This window comes from Stomoxys calcitrans, chromosome 2 (assembly GCF_963082655.1).
Source record: "Stomoxys calcitrans chromosome 2, idStoCalc2.1, whole genome shotgun sequence".
Taxonomy (NCBI): domain Eukaryota; kingdom Metazoa; phylum Arthropoda; class Insecta; order Diptera; family Muscidae; genus Stomoxys; species Stomoxys calcitrans.
The window spans coordinates 224,969,570-224,992,188 of record NC_081553.1 but is presented as its reverse complement, the minus strand read 5'-3'; the positions used below and the strand labels follow the sequence as shown (position 1 = coordinate 224,992,188).

The 22,619-nt window shown below is 34.7% G+C and overlaps 1 protein-coding gene across 4 annotated transcripts in view; it reads left to right on the top strand.

Annotated features, from left to right (window-relative positions):
- The first annotated feature begins 8,249 nt into the window (after positions 1 to 8,249).
- Positions 8,250 to 22,619, top strand: part of LOC131993973 (serologically defined colon cancer antigen 8 homolog) — a 16,545-nt gene continuing 2,175 nt past the window's right edge. For 2 of the 4 annotated variants that reach the window (XM_013246958.2, XM_059362870.1), the window contains exons 1-4: positions 8,250 to 9,227; positions 14,189 to 14,396; positions 19,280 to 20,740; positions 20,801 to 20,885. In XM_013246958.2, the coding sequence (XP_013102412.2) occupies positions 8,896 to 9,227; positions 14,189 to 14,396; positions 19,280 to 20,740; positions 20,801 to 20,885 (2,086 nt within the window). In that variant the 5' untranslated portion in view covers positions 8,250 to 8,895. Of the gene's footprint in view, positions 9,228 to 14,188; positions 14,397 to 19,279; positions 20,741 to 20,800; positions 20,886 to 21,054; positions 21,114 to 21,452; positions 21,575 to 22,619 lie in introns of those variants that run through there. The other 2 variants (XM_059362868.1, XM_059362869.1) reach the window with 2 other exon arrangements.

The following is a 22,619-nucleotide window of genomic DNA, read 5'->3' as shown; positions in this document are numbered from 1 at the left end:
ACTATCCTCAACCTGTGGACGCGCCCGGTAGCTCGCAGTTAAGCTTCTCGTGCTAGCAATGAACACCATACATATCGGACTCAATGTTCCAGCCTGTGTGGTGCCTACAGATATCCCGTACCGGAGATATTGGAAGCCATAACACTATGTGTAAAATTGTAGCTAAATCGGATAACATTTGCGGGTTCTAGAAGCTCAAGATGTAAAATCAGGACACCGGTTTATATGGGAGCCATATCAGGTTATACATCGATTAGGCTCGATATTTGGAAGTCCTGACAAATTACAACCTGATCTTATAAAAATTGCAGTTTCTAAGCGCCCCTGAAGGTAAATCGAAGAATCATTTTATATGGAAGCTATATCCCATATCGATCAAGAATATATTTTTTTGTTTATCGAATTTTTACAAAATCTTGATAATCAAATGTTGATGAAATTTTCTAAGGTAATCGAATTTTTATCGATTTTTGATATAATGCTACATTATCAAATTGACTATTTTTTATGAAAATCGAATTACGACGAAATTTTCTATGATAATATAATTTCAAAGAAATTTTCTATGGTAATTGAATTTTGATAAAATTTTCTCTTGTAATCGAATTTTGATAACATTTTCTATTGTAATCGAATATTGATAACATGTTCTATGATAATCAAATTTTTTGGGAAATTTTATTATGAAAAACTAATTTTGATGGAATTTTCTATAAAAATCGAATTTTAACAAAATTTTTTATGTTATCGAATTTCGATAAAAAATTTCTGTGATTATCGAATTTTGTCAAAATTTTCTTAGGTAATAAAATGTTGATGACATATTCTATGGTAATGGAATTTCGATAACGTTTACATAAAAAACGAATTTTGACAAAATTTTCGAATTTGACGAAAAACTTGAATGTATATGAAAATCAAATTGTAATCGATTTAAAAAAAAATTTAAGTATCGAATTTCGACTAAATTTAGTCTAAAAATCAAATTTCGACGTAATTTTTTAGGAAAATTTTATTTCGATGACATCTATCTGTCTTTTATATTAAAAATCAGTGAGGAAAGGCAATAGTCGGGCGGTGCCGACTGTATAATACACTACACATACTCAAAAAGTACAAAGTGGGAGTCACCCACGGTTTAGACGAAATTTTGTGTGCCCCCTTAAGGTAACCCAAAAAAACAATATTGGTATAAAATACTGCGGTCAACAAACTTGGGGGGATGCCCACCCAAACAAAAAAATTAATTTAACTCTCTCCCTTATATTTATGTCATAGGACACGCAATTTATCCATCTGTTGCTTAGCATATGGTTTTTCCAGTCTCTAAGGACCTGGTCCACCTGGTACTGGTCTAAGGATTGGATCAATGGTCGGTCCGCACATTATTAAACGCCCCCTCGTTGTCAATGCAAATCGCCAATGTGTATGTCTTGGCATCGAAGGATACTTCTATTTAATGCACAACCTCGTGCAGGGCAGTCTCCACCGACCTTCCCTTGACATAGGCATGATGTCTTTTATTTAAGCAGTTCGCTGGATGTCCTACTCTTTATCATGGTATCCACAATGCGTTCCATGGTTTTGAGTAGAAAGGACGTAAGGCTTATAGGCCTGTAGCCCTTTGTTGTCGCATAACTTGCCGGGGTTGGGTATAAACACCACCCTTGCCAGGCTTTCGGAGCATATGCGGCACGCTGCGAAAATAGTGGCTAGATAAGGTGCCAGATAGTTGGTCTTCTTTTGCAGGCCGGGTTATTCAATTCGATTGTATCAGGTTAAGGATCAATTCAGACCATGACATGTTTAATTAAAGTTATAAAAGAATTCATTGGGCAAAATCACAACCAAATCGCATACGGTAAGAAGTAAGATTGCATACGGTAACCGTTTAATATAGCCTAAAGACTAATAGCTACTACTTTGAAAAACATCCAATGTTATTTTATCCTATTTGTTATTGGAATAACAATGTTTGCCTTTAAGATTGAACGAGGTTTATGGTTATCCATAATAATGAAATGGTGTTAATTGCTGTTTATACTATAATGGTAGTCTTCAGTAATCAACGAACACACACACACACACCCCAGTCAATGTCATTGTTTTGTAAAAAAAATCCTTTCAAGCTATCTTGAAGTTCAGTGAAAAAGGCTCCACCATAGACTATTCTTTGTTGGTTTACTAATCGATTTTTATGAATATTTTCACAAAAAAAAACCAAACAGATATTCCAAGCTAGACACTGGTTAAGTCGTCATATAGAGGGTTAGAGTTTTTGTCTTCATAAATGTGTTAAATGTTTCATACAACAATGTTATATACTATTTACTACAATAGACTTTTTTGGGGGCAGTTCTAAGAACTCTCTTTTGCCTACATTATGACTCCACCCAGCCTTATTCGTTCCAATGTCACATTGTTGTAGAATTTATTTATTGCACTTTGCTTGCTTTTTTTTTTTTTGAAGCCAAGAAAGGAGAAAAAGACACGAAAATAACAAAACAATTTGCAAGTTGGCAGTGGTAACCATAGTTTTCCTTTTCGAAGCTTTTTGGATAGCCAATTTAACCCCTGCGATTTGGAAGACACGAAATCAAACTTTTATTTATGTTAATTTATTTTGATGGCCTTATTTCAATTAAATATATAAATCACAAGTAAATAGAAGATATTCTAGCTTTTTATAATCGTTTATATACATGTCAAACCCATATAGACGATTTGTTGATTTTAATGCAATGCACCCTACATTTGTGGAATGATGTGGTATTGCTGGTAATGATGGTGTGTTGTAAAATAAGGAATAAGGATATACAAATTGTGATTTTCAAAGAGTCTTCAAGTGGAATGTCTACTCAACAGAATTGAAGAAGAAATAGATCGCTGAAAATCATACAAAGACCTTATATAGATCAACTGGAAAAGTTCTAGGAGCATCTGCAGTCAATTAAATTGGGAGTTGGAAATTGTGAGAAGCCTTCTGTACGCCCTCTGAAAACAGAATTGTCTTGCCCTAGCTTTTCTCTGAGTAGTCTTCCGAATTTTGTCCCCTTGGTCTTAACCTTATATCCGTAAATGCAAGGTTGGTTTAAGAAGGAGTGTTCTCTTCTTGCCAAAAAAAATCCTCCTGGTAAAGTCTATCTTTGCTCTTCACATACTCCGCTCAAGCTTTTCTTTTCTTTTCTAATAAATCATCCAATTATGAACCACCCAAATATTGAACTTGACTTAAGCTAGTATTAGTGACTAGCAACCCGGTGGTCCGATTCGTTACCCTCGTTTTTGATACCCCTTTTTAGTGTAGGACTTCCAAAAACCGACATGTAATATTTTTGTCAAGATTGCGATAATGTTTGTCAAATTGCTTAATTTTAGATGTCAACGTTCGCTGTAGACGAAGATACTGTATTTCGTACTATTTTTCATTTTTTGGTACCAAAATGTATGAAATTTGAATGAATGATTTAGGTTAGGTTTGGTTGAAAAGAGGTTGCAGATATTTATCCACCCCATGCCGCTATGGTAAAAGTAACCTCGAAAAAAAATTGTATGTTAGGAATTCCGTGCTACTTACAAAATCCTTAATTATTTTCAATACCACTCTCCTAAGTTGGTTCATGTTGGGTATTGTGTCTCCACCTAAGTGCCGGTATCTGTGTTAGACGCGAAAGCCGGGCAATGTCAAAGGAAATGTTCCAACGTCTTATCATCTTCCCCGCATGCCCTACACATGCTATCACTTGCCGCACCGATTTTACATAAGTAAGCTCGTAGTCCAATGTGTCCAGTTATGACACCAATAGCTTTACTGACCTCCTTCTTACTTCCTTTCAGTAATAGCCTCGTCTTCTCACGATCTGGATGCCCCCATAGGATTTTCGCCGTCTTATCGAGCGCTTCGGTGTTCCACAATTTTGCATGCGCTTTCGTCGCCCACGCCCTTAACTCGGACTGCGTCGACCCGAATGGCTTCGGGTTAACCAAGTTTATTCACGGCAATCCTCTTGCCTTCACCGCCAAATCGCCTTCCCTTCCATTTCCCCTTGAACTTGTATTTGAACACTCTTATAGTACCCCATGTCTAGAAGATGGGCAGAGTGATCCCGCTACTGAAGTCTGGAAATTATCCGAGTAAGGGGTAGTCGTACAGACTGATCTCCCTACTCTCACCAGTAGAGTAGGGAGATCAGCCATGCCAAACTCTTTGAGGACATCGCCAATAAGTCCCTTCAGCCATTTCGCGAATTATCTGTGTAGTTGCCAGACATTTGTGGAGTTTAAGGATAAGAATTCTAAACACCTTAGAGAGAAGCAGGGAGTTCCCCAAGGCGAGGTTTAACCTCTACCTATCCTCCATTCCACCGTCTCCAGACGGCATAGAGATCGATCTATCATATGCGGACGATTGTGCAATCATGGCCCCCACCCATTGATGACATCTGCAATAGGTTAAACATCTACCTCAACAAACTTGCCTCTGTGATCCTTGGAGAACGACTGCCTCCCATTGCACCTGAAGAAATTGACATCCCCCGGCAAACCAGAGTAGTTCTAGCTCAATTACGATCCGGCAGATGCAGACGCCTCAATTCCAAGAAAGCAAGGATTGATGCCAACGTGGAGGACGTATGTCCGGATTGTGAGCAGGGACCACAAGACAAACGTCATCTGTTCAACTCTCACTCTCACAGTCCTAGGATCCAGTTCCGATTAAAATACTTTAGTCTTAACTTTGGATTCAAATATATGTTTCCTAATTTTGGAATTTTAAATTGCTTTCAAACGTTTTTCATTTCCTAATACTATTCCACTTATTATCTTTCCTTCTATTTGAGCAATTAGTGGAGCAAACACCCTCATATGTTGCTTATCATTCTTTTTTTGTCCGTTTCCCTTCTCCACACATGGTGGTGGTGGTAGCACACATTTCGTTGTCAGTCTGCCAGTCAATGTGCATAGAATGTCAATATGCTCGTAATGTGTGTGTGTGTGTGTGTGTTGCCTTCGAAAATGTTGGCTAAAATAACGCCACACACAGTGTCATGGAACGCCAAATTGCCAAATGGGTGGGTATTGATCAAACTTTGAGTTCCGTTTTTTACGTTATGCCACAGCATTTGTTGCTTTTTCGCTATGTTGGCCATAAATATGAATGAAATGTTCACCTTTTGAAGAGAACGAAGCGGAATGGGTGGAAAAGGTGTTAACAGTTATGTTGGCTAAGATTTATACCAAAGATATTGGTTTTGTTTCGTAGGGATGTGGCTGAGAGGAGGGGTACCAAAGGGGCAACACCTATTAGCAAATAATTAGCATACATTTTAAGAATTTTTGCTAATTATTGCTAATTTTGGCAAAAAAGAGCCCACCGTCGCACACAGGCTAGTATGTCCGCCTGGGTTCGAATCCTGGCGAGAAAAACAGATAAAAATGTTCAACGTTGGTTTTCCCCTCCTAATGCTGGCGACCTTTGTGAGGTACAAGGCCATGCATAGAAGCCATGTATAAACTACTCCCCACGTTGGGGATCGCACTTCGGATTCGACTATAAATAGGAGACCACTTATAATTGAGCTAAAACTTGAATCGCATTGTTCTCATTGATATGTGATAAGTTTCCCCAGTTCCTTAATGGAATGTGCATGGACAATTTTACATTTATGGCAAGAAGTTTAAAATATAACCCATTAACGCGGACCCTCGACTCCCTTGTCCGATTTTGATGAAATTGTATGAAATCATTTTCGGAAGTAACCATGGCCATAACTTGTCAACATCTGTATGACGTAATAGTTGACGTCGCCATGCTTACTATCTCTCCACATCCCTTAATCAGGTATAAGTCGTCGCATCCACCTGGCCCGTTTGTCATTCCTCCACCTTGGTTGTCATCTCCCGATAATCTTCTCTCGTATGGCCCGTGTATGATCCATCTGAATGTCACACAGTCCTCTCTGGGTGTTGCATTTCGCGGAAGACGAAATGCTGGAATACGAGAGGAAGTGGGAGGCGATGATGAGATACGCCGAACAAATACTGCGCAAGAAGGTAGACCTGGACGCAGCGGCGTAGAGTATGAATGCGGAGGTCAGGACACAGACACAATGGCGATGATATGGATAATCACCAGATATGGGGTGCAGCTCGAAGTAATGCGAAAGCGGTTTCGAGGTGGAATTAATTCCCAGGAGTGACATAGGATGGGTTTTTAGCCGGTACCGGTCCGGAATAAGGCGAGAGACGTACTTGTCACGAATCCTGACCCGAAAAATAAATAAATTATTTTATTTTATTTTTATTTTATTTTATTTTATTTTATTTTATTTTATTTTATTTTATTTTATTTTATTTTATTTTATTTTATTTTATTTTATTTTATTTTATTTTATTTTATTTTATTTTATTTTATTTTATTTTATTTTATTTTATTTTATTTTATTTTATTTTATTTTATTTTATTTTATTTTATTTTATTTTATTTTATTTTATTTTATTTTATTTTATTTTATTTTATTTTATTTTATTTTATTTTATTTTATTTTATTTTATTTTATTTTATTTTATTTTATTTTATTTTATTTTATTTTATTTTATTTTATTTTATTTTATTTTATTTTATTTTATTTTATTTTATTTTATTTTATTTTATTTTATTTTATTTTATTTTATTTTATTTTATTTTATTTTATTTTATTTTATTTTATTTTATTTTATTTTATTTTATTTTATTTTATTTTATTTTATTTTATTTTATTTTATTTTATTTTATTTTATTTTAATTTAATTTAATTATATTTTTTTTTATTTTATTTTAATTTTATTTTCATTTTTATTTTATTTTATTTTAGTTTTATTTTATTTTATTTTTAGTTTTATTTTTATTTTTATTTTATTTATATTTATATTTTATTTTATTTTATTTTTATTTTAGTTTTATTTTATTTTATTTTATTTTATTTTATTTTATTTTATTTTATTTTATTTTATTTTATTTTATTTTATTTTATTTTATTTTATTTTATTTTATTTTTATTTTTTTATTGTATTTTTATTTTATTTTATTTTTATTTTATTTTTATTTTTATTTTATTTTTAATTTTTTTTTAATTTTTTTTAATTTTATTTTAATTTTATTTTTATTTTATTTTTATTTTATTTTTATTTTTATTTTATTTTATTTTGTTTTATTTTTATTTTATTTTATTTTATTTTATTTTATTTTATTTTATTTTATTTTATTTTATTTTATTTTATTTTATTTTATTTCATTTTATTTTATTTTATTTTATTTTATTTTTAATTTTAATTTATTTTTATTTTTAATTTATTTTTATTTTTAATTTTAATTTATTTTTATTTTATTTTATTTTATTTAATTTTATTTTATTTTATTTTATTTTATTTTATTTTATTTTATTTTATTTTATTTTATTTTATGTTATTTTATTTTATTTTATTTTATTTTATTTTTAATTTATTTTTGTTTTATTTTATTTTATTTTTTTTTATTTTTATTTTATTTTATTTCATTTTATTTTATTTTATTGTATTTTATTTTATTTTATTTTATTTTATTTTATTTTATTTTATTTTATTTTATTTTATTTTATTTTATTTTATTTTATTTTATTTTATTTTATTTTATTTTATTTTATTTTATTTTTATTTTATTTTATTTTATTTTATTTTTAATTTATTTTTGTTTTATTTTATTTTATTTTTGTTTTATTTTTATTTTTATTTTTATTTTGTTTTTATTTTATTTTATTTTAGTAATTATTTAATTTCATATATAATTAAGATACTTTCTAGTCCTTAGCCTTTTGTAAAATGGTACATCTGTATTATGGACCCCCCTCTTATGTTTTGCCATACTCCGCCCCTGCCACCCTCGTTCAATTTTTATTCTATTTTACTTTTATCAGTTTTGCACATATCTCCGTAAAAATTATGTTACGGAATGTTCCGTTTTATTTCCTCTAATTTTTTCCGTTTTGCTATGCCGCACATCACAACATGGCACAAAACCCATTAACATGAAAAACCCTTCAATAACCGTTAACAGGAAAATGAAAACGCAAGACCCAGACTAGTTGTTGTCACAAAGCGTTACAACGCAACGCCAAAACAACAACCCAGCGACCATGCACAGGGCAAACAACAAACCAAACAAGTCTATAAAAGCCTTGACGTCAGTCTGACAACACTTTAGTCGCTTTGCAAAAGCATAGGATTGAGTTGGAAATCGTCTTCCGACCTAAGGAGACCACATCAAACGACCCCAAAGACGGTTAGCAAAAAGGAAAAAAAAAGTGAAAAAAGTGCCTATAAATAAAGAAAACAATTATGCTCCATTAGCAAAATCAGCCACAAACAAACAAGAAAATCAAATAAAACTTAACAACTTGGTTAAACAAAGCGTTTTACAAAGCCAAAAAGGATATGCTGCCATCCTCATAATGCTTGGAAAAGTGCAACAATGAAAATCAATGACTGAGCATACAAAAAAAAGAAAAACAAGAAAAACTGTTTTGCCTAACGCTCTAGTGCATTGAAAATTTAGCTCAAATCCTAGGCTGTTGTGCAAATACGTCCCTAACGGAAGGAAGTGTTAAAAGTTAAAAAGGCGTTTCCTGTTCAAAGTTATTTCCTGCGGTTAAGTACTTTTTGTATGTGTGTGTGTGTGAGTGTGAGTGTGCTCATTCGGTAATTGTTCTTTCGCTTTATTTGTTCGTTGCCATATACTATTGCAAAGAAACCCACAAATTGAGGTTTCCCCCAGAACAAAAAAAAAAACGCAAAAGTGGTTTCCCTCCTTTCGCCATAGCTTAGCCTTAAACACGAGACGGTTTTGCACCGCTCTTTGAGGGGCACTGTGGTGCCTTGTCTAAAATGAAAGCCGAACATTTGGTGTCGGGTATTTTGGGCCAATTGAATACACCGCGTCATTCGTCAAAGGACGTTCAACGCGACTTGAACTTAACGGATTTGTCGAAGCCAACGAATTCCGATTTGTGGCAACAACAACAACGTCATCATCATCAACATCACTCTCATCAACGGCAAGAGCAGCAGCAGCAGCAACAACAACATCAGCTTCATCAACATCATCAGCACAAGCATCATCAATCTCTGGGTCATAGGAGGCGCGATTCTCTTTGTTTATCGGATAGGGAGAGCCTCTGCAGCATCAGCTCATCGCGTTCCAAAAGGATTAAATCAAGGCAAGGATTTTTAAAAATAAAAATTAGAAAAAAACAAAAAAAAAATTTTTTGTGAGTTGTTTTTTGGATTTTAAACATTTTATTTTTCTCTATTGTGCTGAAGAAATTATTTCTAATATTAAGGACAAATTGTTAGGAAAATGACAAAAATAAATTGTCTTAGAAAAATTCTGACACAAGTTAGGTAAAATGTAGCCAATCCGGGTTTCGCAGGCCAATGAAAATTGATAAATAAATTTTTCTTTATAGGTCATATTTTCGAAAAAACAAACTGGCTCAAAATTTAGAAATTTTAGAATGTTCAACAATTCAAGCAAAATTGGTTTTGAAAATTTTTGAAGTGAGATTTCTAAAAATCATTTTGGTGTCCAGGAGTATTCGATGCCTTTTAGATTAAAAAAAGTGTTATGGCTAGAGGTCTACTATTTGGTGTTATTTTACGTCATGTTAATGCCCAGGTCCTCTATAAAATATAAAAGGCATAAATTACAACAAATTAAAAAATTAATCCGTCCCATGCTACTATGGACTTACACCTAAACTAGAAATCGGCTTGTTGTGAGCGCCATATATTAAAATTTAAAGAATAAATAAACGATAATAAAATAAGAAAATCATTACAAACTTTTTTTTTAAAGGTTTTTATAGATCTTTTCCAAAAAACTTTTTTTTTTATTTTTCATTAATTTTTTTTTTTGGCTTAAAAATTAATATTTTTTTATTTATTTGAAAAAATAGAAAAAATTTTTATGTAAAAAATTTTTTTTAAAAAAACTATTTAAAGAAATATTCGAAAAATATTAAAAATAATATAAAAAAAATATTTAACAATAGGGCCATATACAAATGGGAAAAAATAAAAAAAAAAACTAAGAATTATTTCAAAAAGAGTTTACAAACTTCTCTAATGTCAATGAGTGCTCTCCGATTCAAGTTTAAGAGGAAGATCCCTTTCCCTTTTACAGTCGAGCCCGAACGGCATGCCGCAGTGCGACACCTCTTTGTGGAGAAGTTTTTACGTGGCTGCCATACCAAATGGTATAGTACCTCACAAATGTCGCCAGCATTAGAGAGGGATAATCACTGCTGAAAATTTTTCCGATGTTCTCGTCAGGATTCGAATCCAGGCGTTCAGTGTCATAGGGCAACATGCTAGCATCTATGTTACGGAGGCGTCCATTTGGAATTTGTCTAGCCTCCAAAATATCTTTCAAAAATAATTTTCTGTAAATAAATTTTTTTTTCTTTTTGTGAAATTTAATTTTTGCAAAAAATTTCACCGATTTTTTTGCATAGACAATTTTTCCTGATATATAACTTTTTAGAAAACATTTTAACAATATTTTCTCAAAGACTTTGTCGAATTAAAAATCTTACATATTTGTATAGAGTTTTTTGAGAATTTTAATTTTTTTCGTCTACATTTTAAAAGAGTTTTAAGTCTTCAAAAATTATTTACAAAATATTGTCCAAATTCGATTTTTATAGAAAACTAGCTGGACAGGGTCTGCTCCGCTGCGCCTTTTTTTACTTTATGTGGAACAAAATTATCCTTCGCATATTTATTTTTGTCGATTAAAAAGTTTTGAGTGAAATACCATGCTACGAAAATAGTATATCGCTTGACTAACAGTCTAACAATATAAGTGTCTTTATCTGAACCCCATATGATCTTTATTGGTCTACGAATTTAAGTTTAGATGTACTCCTTCCTTAAAATACTTAATTTCAGCCCAATATTCTCATGATGTCTGATTTTCGTTGTGTTTTCGGGGGTGAGGTGTTCCCCCAGACATTTGGCCCTGAAAAAATATCAGCATCGTGCTATTCTCTCAAATACCATTTATTTAAACCCCATATTGCCATTGGTTTTGGGGGGAGTTTACATGATGAGGAGTCCCCCAAACACATGGCCCCAAAATTGGTTATCAAATTCGTTTTCTAATCTCCAATACCTTTCATTTGAGCCACATATTGGCATGGTCGAAAATTTTTTTCCCTTTGGGGGTGTTTTGGGAAAGGGTGTTTAGGTGCATGGTCCTACATTTGGATATCAATTTCGTATTCTACTCCCAAATATTAGCTTTAGTTGAGTCCCATATTGCGATGGTCAGTAAAATATTGCTGTTTGTGGGGTATTTTGGGAAAGGGGTAGACCTCCAGAAAATTGGTCCCGAAAATGGGTATCAATTCTTGCTCTACCCCCCAGTACCTTTCATTAAAGCTCCACATTGACATGGTCAGTAAATATGCCCGATTTAGGGGTGTTTTGCGGATTGGAGTACTCCCCCCAACACTAAGCCCGAAAAATATATCAGCAACGTGCTCTATTCTCATATATGATTTATTTGAACCCCATATTGCCATGGCCTCAAAATTGGATATCAAGTTCGTTTTCTAATCTCATTTAAAATCCTTATTACAAAAGTCAGCAAATATGTACGGTTTAGGGTATTGGCCCTAAAAACTATAAATATTTAGTTCCACTCTCTTCAAGACCCAAATTGTCTTGGTGGGCAAATACGTCCCATTTGGGGGTTGTTATGGTGGTGGAACGTCCCCTAGAGAGTTGGTCACTAATTGTAATATCAGATACGTGGTCTACTCCCAAATACCTTTCATTTGAGCCCCATATTTCCATAGTCGCCAAACATGACCGGCTTGGGGGGTGTTTTTGGGGATGGGCGGCCTCTCAGTGAGTTGGGCTTGAAAATGTATATCGGATTCATGTTCTACTCTAAAAATCCATTTATTTGAGTCTCATATTGCAATAGTCGGCAAATACTTCCTATTTGGGTGGTGTTGTAGGGGTGGTGTGGCCCCATATACACTTTTCCCGAATATTGATATCATATTCGAGCTTTACTCTTAAAGACTTTTCATTTGAGCCCCATATTGCTATGGTGGTAAATTTGTCCCCTCTGGGGGATGTTTTAGGGGAGAGGCGGCCCCCCAAACACTTGGACCCATATTTGAATATCAGATTCGAATTCTACACTCAAATACCTTTTATTTAAGCCCCATATTCCCATGGTCAGTAAATAAGTCCTGTTTGGGGGGTGTTTTGGGGAAGTGGTGGACCCCCAGAAACGTGGTCCCACATTTGGACATTCGATTCGTATTCTACTCGCAAATACCTTTCATTTGAGTCCCATATTGCCATGGTCGGTAAATATGTCCGATTTAGGGGTGTTTTGGGGATTGGGGTGGTCCCCCTAATACTTGGTCCGACTATTGGATGTCAGATACGTTTTCTTATCCTAAATACCTTTCATTTGAGTCCCATATTGTCGTGATTGGTGTAAATATATGTTTGGTAGGTTTTAGAGTGGGGCGGCCCCCTAGGTACCCTATCCGAAATTTGAATACCAAATTTTTATTTTTAGTGTACTATATGAGAGAACAAAAACTTTCGCTTAAATCGCACCACACTACTCCGAGATCTGGCGTTTTTGAAAATTAGAGTAAGGGGGAGGGTCCGCTCCCCCTTCAGATATAAAAAAATGTAGTACCTAATTTTCACCACGGGATCATTATGCACCATCTGTGAAATTTTCAAGAAAATCGGTTAAGCCGTTTCTTAGTCTATAAGGAACTTACAAACAAACAAACACAAATTGATTTTTATATATAGGATTATTCTTCATCGTTAAATTCATCAAAACTAAAAAGTCGATTGATTTGCGTTGTGATATAAGCAAATTAAATTTTTTTCCTCCGCAATTTTGTGTCTTTTAGAATTTTAATGTTATTAGGTCTATTTTTATAACAAATCAAAATCTACACCCTCTAATGGTTAAGCAGCTTAAATGGCCTGCTTGGCGAAATTCATTTATTTGCCTTCTTAACTGTTGGTATGGAAATCGAATTAGACCTTGTTTGATATTATTTTTGTCATTTTGCTTCTTTTGCTTGCTAACAAGGTCGATGAAAGCCACCAGCTAAAAGGTGTGGGTGAAGAAAATTAATTTCACTCTGGCTCATATCAACAATTTTAGCTCTATCATTCGATATTAACACATGTCATCATAGGTATGTATGGTTGCCCAAAAAGTAATTGCGGATTTTTCATATAGTCGGCGTAGACAAATTTTTTCACAGCTTGTGACTCTGCAATTGCATTCTTTCTTCTGTCAGTTATCAGCTGTTATTTTTAGCTTGCTCTAGAAAAAAGTGTAAAAAGTAAATTTGATAAAGTTCATTCTAAGCTTTATTAAAAATGCATTTACTTTCTTTTAAAAAATCCGCAATTACTTTTGGGGCAACCCAATAATATACATGCCTTGGCAATGAATTGGAAATTCAAAGATCACCTATGAAAAATCCATACGAAATGCAAATTTCCCTCTCTTAGTTATTTTGATTTGACCAGAATATTCTCTCTTAATGCTTAATCTCTTCAGTGCAAAACTCTCTCTTACATTCTCTCTCCCTCTCTTGATAACCCCTTTTTTCAAGCATGGCCCAACTCATCAACCTACCCCTAATATATTAGCCATCAAATTTCATTGCTAAGGGGTGTTTTATGGTTGACTTATTGGAATTCTGGCCGAAAAAATCTAACGTTGCCTTCATTGAATGCGTTGCCAAAGAAACCGAACTTGACCAATTGTCCCATAACACACTTGGCACCAGACAGGGCCACATTTTTACCTTCATAGAGAAACACACGTACACACACACACACACGCACACACAACCTAGTCTGTTTGTCTTTCCTCATTGTTATACCAACCAATTCGTTGAAAGTGGCGGCTTTATTTTGCCTTGTGGCCCCTTTCTTTCAGTTTCATATTAGCATGCATTACAAGGGGTTGTTGTTGTTGGAAGAGACTTTTTATAAAATGTTTAAAAAATCCAGATAATAACATTTAGTCTTAAAGTTTCTAAGAAAAAATTAAACAAATTTTAAAAGTATTTTTTTTGTAAATAATTTTGTGGTGTTTCCTAATGCATCACAGAAACGGTTCCATGAAACCTTTAAAAGGTGGCGGCATTAATAAGAAATCAAGAACCATGGATTACACCAATTATGCCTATAATGAAGCAGTGGGACGTTTAAAGCTGATGCTGGCCTCAGACTCCTATTCGCCATCGAAAACTGCAACTAGTTCCTATCTGAGGGGTATCAACGATGATTCTGGTGACAATTATTCGGATAATATGTCGGTAAGTAAAGAAGTGTTCTTTTTTTGTGAAAAACATTATGGTGAGTGAAACCTTAAGGGCTGATATGAGTCATAAAAGACAATTAGTATTGGATTAATGCATTTTCCATTTCAAAGTTCTTTATCAAGCTATTTAGGATTTAGAAACAAAATTTTTCGAAGGTTGCCAAAGAAAGTGGGGATTAAAATTAAAATAGCACAATAATAAATAAAAAATATTCTGAATTATGTGATATTCAGTGAAGACATGGTTCTTAATAAAATATTATTGAGCAAATTTGTATCGCCTTAGAGCTTTATTAAATACTGTATAATTCCGGCCACCTATGTACATGTCCCTTTGAGGATATTTTTCTGGAGGTGGAGGACCGAACACTTTAGGCTTTTAATTATAATATCAGAGTCGTATTCTACGCATTTGCGTTCCAGATTGTCCGAGCAGGTCCACATGCATATTAGGGGATTTTTAGAGGACGGGCAACTCCCAGATACCGGCCCCAAAATTGGATATCAGAATAGTATGTTTTTCCCAAAGGCCTTTCATTAGAGTACCATATAATCCTGATCGGCGTATATGTCAGTTTTTGGGTTTTTTATTTTTTATATGGACTTTCCGTCTCACGGCTCCAAATAAAAATGCCACATTCGCTCTTTACTCTCAAAGACGCATCATTTTGTTCTGATCGGCTTATATGTCCCATTGGAGGTATTTTTGAATGGGCGATCTCCCAGCTATGTAGTCCTTACTATTAATACCAACCACGTTCTCTACTGCCCAAAACCCTTTATTTGAAGCCCATATTGTCCCGATCACAACACATGCCATGTTTGGAGATATTTTGGGCGGTGGGCAAGATTTGAAAAGTAAAGTAAAGGAGGGACCGCACCCCTTTATAAAGCAAAACCATTAAAGAAAGGCTAAAGACGGGCGTAGTGGACTATATAATACCCTACACCGCCGAATAAACGAAAAAAATAAAAATCTGTTTCAATCACGAAATTAATTATTCCAATTAATTTTAATACCCACCACAATAGAATGGGTGTATGCTAATCTAGGCATTCCGTTTGTAACACCTCGAAATATTTGTCTTAGACCCCATAACATATATATATTCTTGATCGTCTCGATATTCTGAGTCGATCTAGCAGAGTCTGTCTTGAAATTTTGCATAGATACTTAATATTGATGTAGTTCGTTGGGGATTGCAAATGGGCTATATCGGTTCAGATTTAGATATAGCTCCCATAAAAACCTATCTCCCGATTTGAATTCTTGAGCCACTGGAAGCCACAAGTTCAATCCGATTTGGCTGAAATTTTGCAAGAAGTGTTCCATTATGTCTTCCCACAACTGTGCCAAGTACGGTCCAAATCGGTATTTAACCTGATATAGCTCCCATATAAACCGATCATCCAATTTGACTTCATGAGTCCTTACAAGCCGCAATTTTGTCCGCTTTGGTTGAAATTGAGCATGTTTTGTTATGACTTCTAACAATTGTGTACCGTACAAATTGGTCTATAACCTATGATAAATTTTTCAATTAAAATTATGATAGAAATTTTTTTCATTTTCAATTAATTTTTTAATTGATCCAATTAAAAAAAAAATTGAAATTTTCAAATTATTTTTTAATTGATCCAATTAAGAAAATGATTGAAGCTTTTGAAATTTTTTTTAATTGATCCAATCAAAAAATAATTTAAATTTTTTAAAATTCCAATTTATTTCAATATTTGGTACACAGATGTTTACCCCCTGGAACATGAACTTGAGATGTGTTGTTTATGTAAAGGTCCGTGGGCACCCGTATAAAAAACACACCCCCTCGGGAGTGCCCTATAAATTTATTGTTGTTATCGTAGCAGTATGTTGTGATTTGATGTGACAGTTTTTGGTCGATGAAGCACTCCATCGGTTTAATCCGTCACGTAGAACCGACTGCCATGGTATTGCTATAGATTTGTCGAAATGTGGGACGTATGGGTTTTTGAAATCTGAACACAATATACTTTAATTGAATTTAAATTTGAATTTAAGCACCATATTTGATAATTTTTTAAGTTTCGATTAAAAAGTTATTGAATTAATTAATTTTTTAGTTGAAAACAAAAAGTTTAGATATACCTAAAAAAATAATTGAATTAATTAATTATTTAATTGAAAATGACAAAAATTTTAATTGCGATCGTAATTGAAAACAAGACATGCAAATCGCATCTTGGATCGCGTTTGTCAAGTTCTTTGCCTGGTACATCTTTATAGGCAAACAAAAGATGATGGATAAGAATTGCTATGCTACTGCAGCTATGTCAGGTTTTAAACCTATTCGGGCCATACTTGGCTTGGATGAGAAGGATTTAAAAAGTAAAATGGATGATCGGTTTGCATGGCAGCTATATCAGGTTATGGACCGATTCAGACCATATTTGACACATTTATTAAAGTTCATAGAAGAAGTCACTGTGCAAAATGTCTTCTACATCTGATAGGAATTGTGCCCTCTAGAGGCTCAAGAGTAAAATCGGGAGATCGGTTTATATGGGAGCTATATCAGGTTTAAGACCGATTCGAACTATACTTGGTACATCCATTAAATGTCATAGAAGACGTCATAACGCAAAATTTCAGCTTAATCCGATAAGAATTGCTACCTCTATTGGCTCAAGAAGTCAAATGGGAAGGTCGGTTTATATGGGAGCTATATCAGGGTTTGGGCCGATTTGAACCATACTGAGTATGTAAGATGGAAGGTATTGGAGAAGTCATTGTGCAAAATTTCAGCACCATCGAATTGCGCCCTCTGGAGGCTCAGGAAGTAAAATCGAGAGGATGGTTTTTATGGGAGCTATATCTAAATATGGACCGATATGGCCCATTTACAATCCCAACTAACCTACACTAATAGGAAGTGTGCGTACAAAACTTCATGTGCGCAGCTTTACTCCTTCGAAAGTTAGCGTGGTTTCCCCAAACAGACGGACAAACGGACAGACGGTCGAACGGAAATGGCTAGATCAACTTAAAATATCAAGATTATCAAGAAAATATGTAGTTTATGGGGTCTAAGATCAATATTTCGAGGTGTTACAAACGGAATAGCAAAGTTAGTATACCCCCATTCTATAGTGGAGCGTAAAAAAAGATGTATTGAAGAAAATTCTGGGGGCCGGGCTACAGATTCTCTGGGGTGGCTAAGTCCCCACCTCAGGACCCCTAGCTACGCCAATGTCTATATTCAAAATTTAATTGCTCTAGCTCAATCTGTAATGAAAGTACCAATTACAGCACTTATGTACGGTTTCTTCCACTCATGGTACGATTACAGCATTTCTTATTTGGTACAGCTACTACTACTAGGTATTTTTGTCAAGACTACGATAATTTTTACCAAATCAATTAATTTTACCTGGCTCCTTTCACTGTACAAGTAAATAAGCTATTTCGTACTAATTAGTACCAAAATGTACGATTTCTGAAAAAAAAACATTTAATCACCCAGAACTTTAGCTCAATCGTGAAGAAAGTACGAAACCTATCTCGTGAGTAGACTTCTCGGTCGTTGGTCATCTCTATATTCAAATGTTCTGGCGGTCGGTCGATCCCCAGATACCGGGTCCCTTGTATTTACATCAGCTTCGTTCTGTCATACAGTTGATTTGAGTTCCATATTGCCACGATCAATCTTTAGTTTCCTTAGGTGTTTTGCTGGAAGATGGGCGACCACCAGATTCTGGTGTTAGACTTTGATAATTTATTGTCAACAAGTAAAAAGGAGTTAAGTTTGGCCGGGCCGAACTTTGGATACCCACCACCTCGGGTATATATGTAAAACAACTTTCGTCAAAATCAGGTGAAAAATACATACCTTATGCCCCATAGCAGCTACATCGATATATGTTCCGATTTGGCTCAAAATGTCGTAGAGCCTAACACAACTCACTGTCCTAAATTTCGGCGAAATCGGACAATATATATAAGAATATCGAAGGACCTAACTTAACTCACTGTCCCAAACTTCGGTTAAATCGGACAATTAATACGCATTTTATGGCCCCAAAACCTTAAATTGAGAGATCGGTCCATATGGCAGCTATATTCAAATCTGGATCGATCTAGACCAAATTGAAGAAGATTTTCGAAAGGCCTAACATAACTCACAGTCCCAATCTGTGCACCTGTTGTCCACCAGATACTTGACCTTAATATTACTATCAGATTCGTTTACTACCCTCATGATTTGAATGAGTTTTTTTTCTTTTTTGAGTGCAAGGCCAAGCTTGCAGACACTCCTGAGGCAAAATTTTAATATCATAAACGTATTCTTCTCGCAAATACCTTTCATTTGATACCCATATTGTGCCAATCGGCAAACATGCCCGTTTACGCGCCTTATTGGGTGGGGCGTTCCCCCAAGTTGTTTGACCTCAACTTTTTCAACAAATTCGCATTTCTAGATTGCCCTATGATAGCAAAAAAACACTTGCCTCTAACCGATGGAATCATTTCAAAATCTGGCGTTTTTGAAAATTAAGGTAAGGGGGAAAGATTCACCCCCTTCCTTTATCCGTATACTTATCAATTGGTCTTTCTTCTCTTCCTTCTCGGTGTAACAAAAAAATGCACTTAGTTATAATACCCCGTACCTTAGTAGTGGTGTCAGATAGGATGAAGTACCTGAAGGGCAAACAAATTTTCCCAAAACAGGTCACTGAACTAAATTCCCTAGTTCTGTTCGTTCAGTTAGCAACTTTATGAAGATTAAGGGAAATTTTTCGGGATTTCATAATCTCATCCTAATTTTAGTATACGATATGGCAAAAATAGGACTGTGGTGATTACCTATCCTTTAATTACAATTACCATATTTTCCCTTTCAGGCCATTGATCGCCCGGTCTATGCCGATATCTCCAAATATCTCTCGCCAAGTCAGAAAAATCGTATAGGAGTAACACCCACCACCAACACCACTGCTGCTGCCAGTGGGTATCGCACCAAAAAGGCTCTCGGGGGTTTCTCCTCATCCAAAGAGAATTTGGCCAGTGCGGGAATTTATCATTCCACCACAATGCCCAGCACAGCGGCTTTGTCAAATCCTACCTCTACCATAGATTATTATGGTAGTGCCACCACCAAACCCCTTGCTGCAGCACCACCACCCACCGATAGTGTTCAAGCTCCAGTGGAGATATTCAATTTCATAGAAAAGCAAGAGGATTACATAGAACAGCTGGAGAAGGAATCCAAATATTGTCGCAATGAGCTATCGAATCTGTTGGGCAAGGTTAAGGATGTCATCAATGAGAATGAACAATTGACTGATATAGCTCGCTCCGAACTGGGTCATTTGGGCAATAAGTGTCATAACGATAAACTTACCACTAGTCCTTCATCGGATTCGGATGATTTGTATGGCAAGTCAAAGGCGATGACACCACGCGGCAAGAAGGATGCAAAAAGTCCTCGTTTTGCAGCAGCTCCCAATATTGTGTATGAGGCTAAGATCAGTGAATTGGAAGCTGATCTTATGCAGGCCCACATTGACTTGAAACGAACCAAGACAGAGAATGAGGAACTTAAAAGGAAACTATCACGCTCTGACCCCTTGGCCTTGGTTAGTGTCTCAAATTCGGCCTCGAATTGTGAAGTGCATCGCAAGCAGATTGATTTGTTGCAGAAGGATAAGTCGGCCTTGGAGGAGACCATAAGGCATTTGCAAAAGGCCTTGGATGAGGCCAAGTCGCAGCAGTACTCACAAAGCTCCAAGCGTTATATAAACGATTTGGTACAAATGGAAAGGTCCCAGGCTGAGATGGAGGTGCGCCATTTGCGTGACGAATTGGATCGCCAGCATGAAAGGGTAAGGGAAATGCAAATGGAAATGGCCCGCCGCTTGGCCGATGAGAGATCCAATGCCGAGCGACGCTACAACAATCAAGTCGACCAGCTGGGAGGGGATTTGAGCAGCCAATGGGAGCAGGTGGCCAAATTGCAATTGGATTTGGAACGCCAGAAACGTTATGAGGGCGATCTGAAGCGTGATCTGGCCAATCGCAATTCTCAAATCGAAGAGTTGAAAATGGAGCTGCGAGCCAATCGTTCCACCTTCTTGGCCGACATGGCCCAGGTGAATGCCGAGAAACAATCGTTGGAGCAAGAAATCACCGCTTTGCGCTTGCAATTGGATCGAGCAACCAGAGAGAATAAAACCGAGGCGGCTCGTCTGAATGCTGAAATCAATTCGTTGCGCCAGCGCTTAGATAGAGCCGATGCTGATCTGTTGCATTCGAAGCGGGAGGTTTTACGATTAAACGATGAAATAGCGAATCTAGAGAAAGAGGTAAGTGAGAGATATTCTTAAGAGAGAATCGAAACTTGAAATTCGTGCTGCAAATTTCAGTTGGCCTATGGAGAGATGAAAAATGAAATAAGGCCCACCAAGAAAGATCTGGACAAGCGTATTTCCGAATTGCAGGAGAAGCATGGTGAGTTTTTACTAAAAGTGGTGAATTTTGTAGCATTAGAATGACACACAATAAACACTTAGACTTTGGCACTTTCCACTTTCGGAAAAATCTTAAGCAAACCTTTTTATTTTTTATTAATTTTTCACTTTCGTACTCTACTCTAATATGCACCGTATTCCCTCTGCAGTCCATTTCTTAGGCACCTTTGCACAGCCCACCCAAGAAACCTAGTCTCAGCTTGACTCTGGGTAAGCTATTGATTTGTGTTCCTGTGTAAATGTCAGTTCAAATTTCTTAAGAAAACTTAATTTTAAAACAAAAATCAAAGAAAACATTCGCCAAAACATAATGAAAATTAATTTTTCATATTCATTTTAACGAGCAATCAATAGTTTATCCATGAGATGCCAGTAGATTTTAGTATGCTTTTCCATCTACACATCAATGCCATTCAAGTTGCATGGCAATGATGTTGTGTTAGCAAAAAAAAATGATAAAATTATTAAAGAAATTGAAATCCTACTTTTGTTGTCTACTTTTTCTTCCCCTCCCCCATGTCTATTGTGGTTGTAACAAATATTTTAGCCGAAACTGTTAATGAACTCGAAGAAATGATACAAAGTCAAAAGCAACTCATGGATAAACTAACCGGCGAATGTAAAACTCTTACCAATAAATTAGAAGATACGACGTTGAAACACAAGTAATTTAAACAAATAATTGATTTTCTATACATAAAAATTGAGGAAAAATGAGGGAAAACTTTAAAGGAAAGATTTTAAAAGCAAACTAATTGAAATGATGAGCAATTAAATAAAATAAAAATAATAAAATATAAATAATGAAATGAAGTGAATGAAATGAATGAAATGAGTGAAATAAATGAAATGAATGAAATGTATGAAATGAATGAAATGAATGAAATGAATGAAATGAATGAAATGAATGAAATGAATGAAATGAATGAAATGAATGAAATGAATGAAATGAATGAAATGAATGAAATGAATGAAATGAATGAAATGAATGAAATGAATGAAATGAATGAAATGAATGAAATGAATGAAATGAATGAAATGAATGAAATGAATGAAATGAATGAAATAAATGAAATGAATGAAATGAATGAAATAAATGAAATAAATGAAATAAATGAAATGAATGAAATGAATGAAATTAATGAAATGAATGAAATGAATGAAATGAATGAAATGAATGAAATGAATGAAATGAATGAAATGAATGAAATGAATGAAATGAATGAAATGAATGAAATGAATGAAATGAATGAAATGAATGGAATGAATGAAATGAATGAAATGAATGAAATGAATGACGTGAATGAAATTAATGAAATTAATAAAATTAGTGAAATGAATGAAGTGAATGAAATGAATAAAATGAATGTATTGAATGAAATGAATGAAATGAATAAAATGAATGTATTGAATGAAATGAATTAAATGAATTAAATGAATAAAAGGAATGAAATAAATGAAATAAAATAAAATATAGAAAAATAAAATAAATCAAAGTAAAACAACAAAAATAAAATAAAATTACCTTCGCCTGTATATTTGGGCGGCCTTCAATAACGTTGAGATAGGGTCGATAGTCGTCGCGCTTGATCACGCGAAGATTCACCCTATAATCTCCCAGTGGACTAATAATATCCTTTAGCGCAGTATTATTAATGCGAATCTGGGAACCCTTCGGTCGGGATGCGGGTGACCAGAGGAACACCCCAGGAGT